Source organism: Cupressus sempervirens, chromosome 3, assembly GCF_028749045.1.
Source record: "Cupressus sempervirens isolate cs-2001-9-10 chromosome 3, ASM2874904v1, whole genome shotgun sequence".
Lineage (NCBI taxonomy): Eukaryota > Viridiplantae > Streptophyta > Pinopsida > Cupressales > Cupressaceae > Cupressus > Cupressus sempervirens.
In genome coordinates this window covers 237,737,135-237,741,351 of record NC_143120.1, presented here as the reverse complement: position 1 = coordinate 237,741,351, position 4,217 = coordinate 237,737,135, and the positions used below count along the sequence as shown (strand labels likewise).

Here is a 4,217-nt window from a genome sequence, read left to right as displayed (position 1 = left end):
AAAGTTTTGAGATGCTTACTTGACTAATTAATCTCCAAATTATGTACAATAATATTAGTCAATTCCACTCAAAACTTTTAGAAGAAAACATGTGAAATTATGTATGGACTTTATATGCAAGCCAAAACCCTCTTGCATCTCACATGCCCTTTGATATTATGTCAAATAGAACAAAGGAATCACCCATCTTGTTTTGTTCCTCTACATAGTTCCATTGCAATCTCATCCTTCCCCTTGTGAAAGAGGCTTCTCCACTGTAGATCGATCTTTAATATTTGAATCCTTACCATCCAACAACAAAAATGAGGACACTTGTCATTATCTTATATTTCAGAAAGTTTCAATCATCCTTAATAACCATGACTTTGTCCAACAATAATTGATATTAATTAGATTTTATTGTAGTTTCATCAATATCTAGTTGCTCTCTACTCTTAATGTAATCATCACATTCGATCTCCATCATTTTTTAAACTCATTCTTAAAAAAATTCTAGGTTACATGTAGACATTAAATATACAAAAAAATATTAAATATACAAAAGTATGAAGTCGCCTTTTATTAAAATTTCAAAAACTAATTTAAAGTTCTGAAAATATGTAGTTCCCAATTACGAAAGGTTGTACAATGTTGAGAAAGTTCACTTGAATTTTACACGGCTTGCACGCAACTAGCTTACTATTAGATATTATAATTGAGTGAAGATTATTTTATCAAAAAGAGCAGGTCATGCCTTTCCACTCAAACAGATCAATATCATCCTGCAATACCATGAAGTCATCATTATGGTGTACTAAATCCGAGATAATACCCAACGTAGATCCTACTTCACCACAATTATAAAATGAAGTCATGAGAGAAACAAGATTAGCTTGTGCATTCAAGAGCTCTGCTTGTTTTATTGCCAATTGTGATTGCAAGTCTAATACTTGCCTCTCTAGTAGACAAATTACCCCTGTGCAGCCATAGATTGGATCAACCACTCTTGCACTCGCTTCATATACCAAACTGTTTACAACATCTGATCTCTTCTCAACCGGAACCTCCTGCATTTGCAAAACAAAACAAGAATGCCTGATAGATCAAGTCACGGTTCTTACTTTTTTGTTAGAATTAATACTAAAGACTACTACATTATTTCTTAAGACTTAGAAAAAGAATAGATCAGAAACCCTAAAACCACATTCGTCATGTACCTTTAGAATTTTGACAATCTTGCTTGTTCCGAATAGCTTGTTTACTAGTAAAAATTTGGGGGTATCGTTTGGTGGGAAATAAGGAGCAAGCAGACATTTATCTCCACATTTTCTTCGTTGAATCCTGCAGGCAGCACAAGGATATACAACTCTAAACTTCTCTTGGGGTTTCTGATCCATTAGAATTGAACAGCAAAGCATATATTTTATAAGGTTTTTGGAATAAATCTAGCAGAGCAGAGAGTCTTGTAAAATAAACAACAAATAATTGGACTATATAGCTGATAGTGTTGGTCTCCCTTTGGAAGAGTTATGCCTTTCAGATTACAGGTGTACAGTGCACATTTTCCTCATGTTTGAAGTGAAAGGTTGTTTTTCGTTCTTTTTCTTTAAGGGGAATGGTGTATAAGGAGCCCTATCAGAAGTGAAATTCCATTAAATCAAGTAAGTTGTGGCGGCTGATTTTATGTAGCAATAATGTAGCCAGAAATCTACTTATAATGGTACTTTTATTGTTTGATTGTCTCTTTTTTATATTGTATATGATAATGATATATGGATTTGTTTTTATGCCATTCAACACGGCGGCTGATTTTATGTAGCTAGAAATCTACTTATAATGCTACGTTTATTGTTTGATTGTCTCTTTCATGTTATTGTATGTGATAATTGTACGAGGATTTTTTGTTTTTAACCAATCAACATCTTCAAATTACCCCATTTCATCTAGATATTACTATATTTTAATTCTTAAATCATGTTTATTTGGATAAGGCTTAACATGACAACAATAAATCTCTAACCATCTAGGTTATGTTTGATGGGGGTGTGAGCATTGTATTTATGTCTTTATTATTATTAGTTTTATTATGTCTTTTCAACAAGCTTTTTTACATTTTTGCATGGAGATATCTTTAAAGGGTGTTTACATAATGAGATATCTTGAAATCAGATATTGTTATAATGTTGTGTAGTTAATTTTTGGGTTTAGTAGTGTTGCAAATGTTGATTTGTTTAGATCTAATATTTAAAGGTTTTCTAATTATTATAATAGTAATTAATTTGATACTTACATCTATATAATGAAATTACTTTATAAATTGTACCAATTTTGTGATACTAAAGTTATTAGTATCATGAAATTAATGATGTGATGCCACATCACTTGTGCAAGTATGGGTTCTCTTTTTTTAGAAGTGGTGTGACATTTTATTTGGGTTATTTTGCATATGCTTGCAAAAGGAATGTAGATGTAGACTTGAAACCATAGTAACAGAAATATGACTTATCAAAACTGATGTAGAAACTTATAAACGATTTAGAATTTCCACATAAAACTTTAATAAATACAAAGTTAAAATATTCAAAATAGTATATCCTCTTTAACCTAAATATTTTCCTTTATTCAAACTTATCATTTTTGTATATTAAAAAAAAGTTTATAACATGACAAAATATTGAAATTATGATATGCATACGAATTCTTTCTTAGCTCATCCATCCTCCATTATCATTTAGGCGAGTGAGTTCATTTTAGATTGCTATAATGGTCTCAATATATTCAGATTTGCCCAAAGAAATATTGTTCATCATGAAAAGTAGGATGTTAGAGGTTATTTGTGGGTTGAGATGAAGGGATGAATATAACGGATAACTCGAAAAGAAGAAAGTAAATTTGTAGTAAGAGACCATCATAAATTGTTTAATTGATATTGAAGAATTTTTGTTTCTTAAATTGTACATATTTAATTGCTTTCTCAATTTTTCGCTTGAAATTGATGTAGCTGTACAACATAAGCATGTGCTGAATTGGGTCACCGATTACTGTTGTACGACACTCGTTAATTGACAAGGAATAAACTTTCCACATGGAGGTTGGACGTCTTACGTCTATTCAAATTTTCAAAAATCACATGTTTGAAATGCTTGATTTGGATGGTTAAGTGACTCTTTGCGTCACAGTTTCAACTTCTCCATGTTCATATGTCAAAACTCTTGTGTTTTCGACTCTAGAATTTATAACTTGATTCGAATATGGTTCAACAATTTTTTAAAATGAAATATTTATTTTTAATGATAATTTTTTAAAAAGTTTTAATTTTTTATTTTCTTTATAATTGTATTGGAATAAATGAAATTAATTATTCTACTTTGATATATATGTGTGTGTACACGTACACATACATGTATGTATATGTACATATATACACTTAATACATATGTACATACATACATATAATCTTTTTTTCTTCTTTTTTTTCCTTGCATTTCTTTTATCCATATAATTTGAAAGTAGTCATATCTCTTAAGTTCATTCATTCTTATTAATTTGATGACAAATCATAAATGTGATCTTGAATATTAATGAAAACTACAACACAGTGGAATTTAAAATGATTAAGAACTAGCAATATAGATTGTGAAAATCTAATGGATTTTATTGTTCGGTCAATTTTGACTCTTTAAATTCTATTAGAATAAATTTTATATAGTGTTGGTTTTTAGATAATGTTGAAAGCTAATTATTTTGGTGGACACAGGAGAATGTTATGATGGTTTTCCAAAGGGGAGAAAATGTTGAAGATACAGATAGAAGTGATAAGTGATGGAGGGTGTGTTGCTTATATGTGAACTTGTGGAGGTGTTTTTATTGGCCCTTGTATTGGTTAGGTCATTGTTTGGCCCAATTGTTGTGATTTGAAGGTCTAGGGTAGTCTTGGGCATTCATTTCCCTATGTATTTTTATAGTTTACAAATACGATCTATTATTGTTTTATCATCATTTGTGGAGGTGATAGATGGAAGTATTTTTCTGTGATTGCATTAAGTCTAGTTAGATGACTTAAAACTTGTACTCATAAGGTTTTTGACTAGTCATGGGCTTTTAAGTGGTATCAAATTGCATTTGTCACATAAATGTATCTGCTTAATGAATTTTTCCACTAGTCATATTTAAGGTGAGACCTTCTTGCCTATTTTTACACTTTTACTTCTCATTTTTTTTTACATGAATGTCATTAG

General features: G+C 30.1%; 1 protein-coding gene across 2 annotated transcripts; it reads right to left on the bottom strand.

The window, feature by feature from the left end:
* Nucleotides 1–529: 529 nt before the first annotated feature.
* LOC149565739 (LOB domain-containing protein 1-like) lies at nt 530–1,475 on the bottom strand. 2 transcript variants are annotated; one of them, XM_089817248.1, is made up of 3 exons: nt 1,197–1,471; nt 934–1,046; nt 530–761 (listed from the first exon to the last, which is right to left on the bottom strand). In XM_089817248.1, exons 1-3 carry the CDS (start codon nt 1,395–1,397, stop codon nt 728–730), a joined length of 348 nt encoding a protein of 115 aa, XP_089673374.1. In that variant the 5' UTR covers nt 1,398–1,471; the 3' UTR covers nt 530–727. The 2 variants fall into 2 exon arrangements, with proteins under 2 accessions (XP_089673374.1, XP_089673373.1); XM_089817247.1 differs by having other exon boundaries at nt 530–1,046; nt 1,197–1,475.
* Between the last annotated feature and the right edge of the window lie 2,742 nt (nt 1,476–4,217).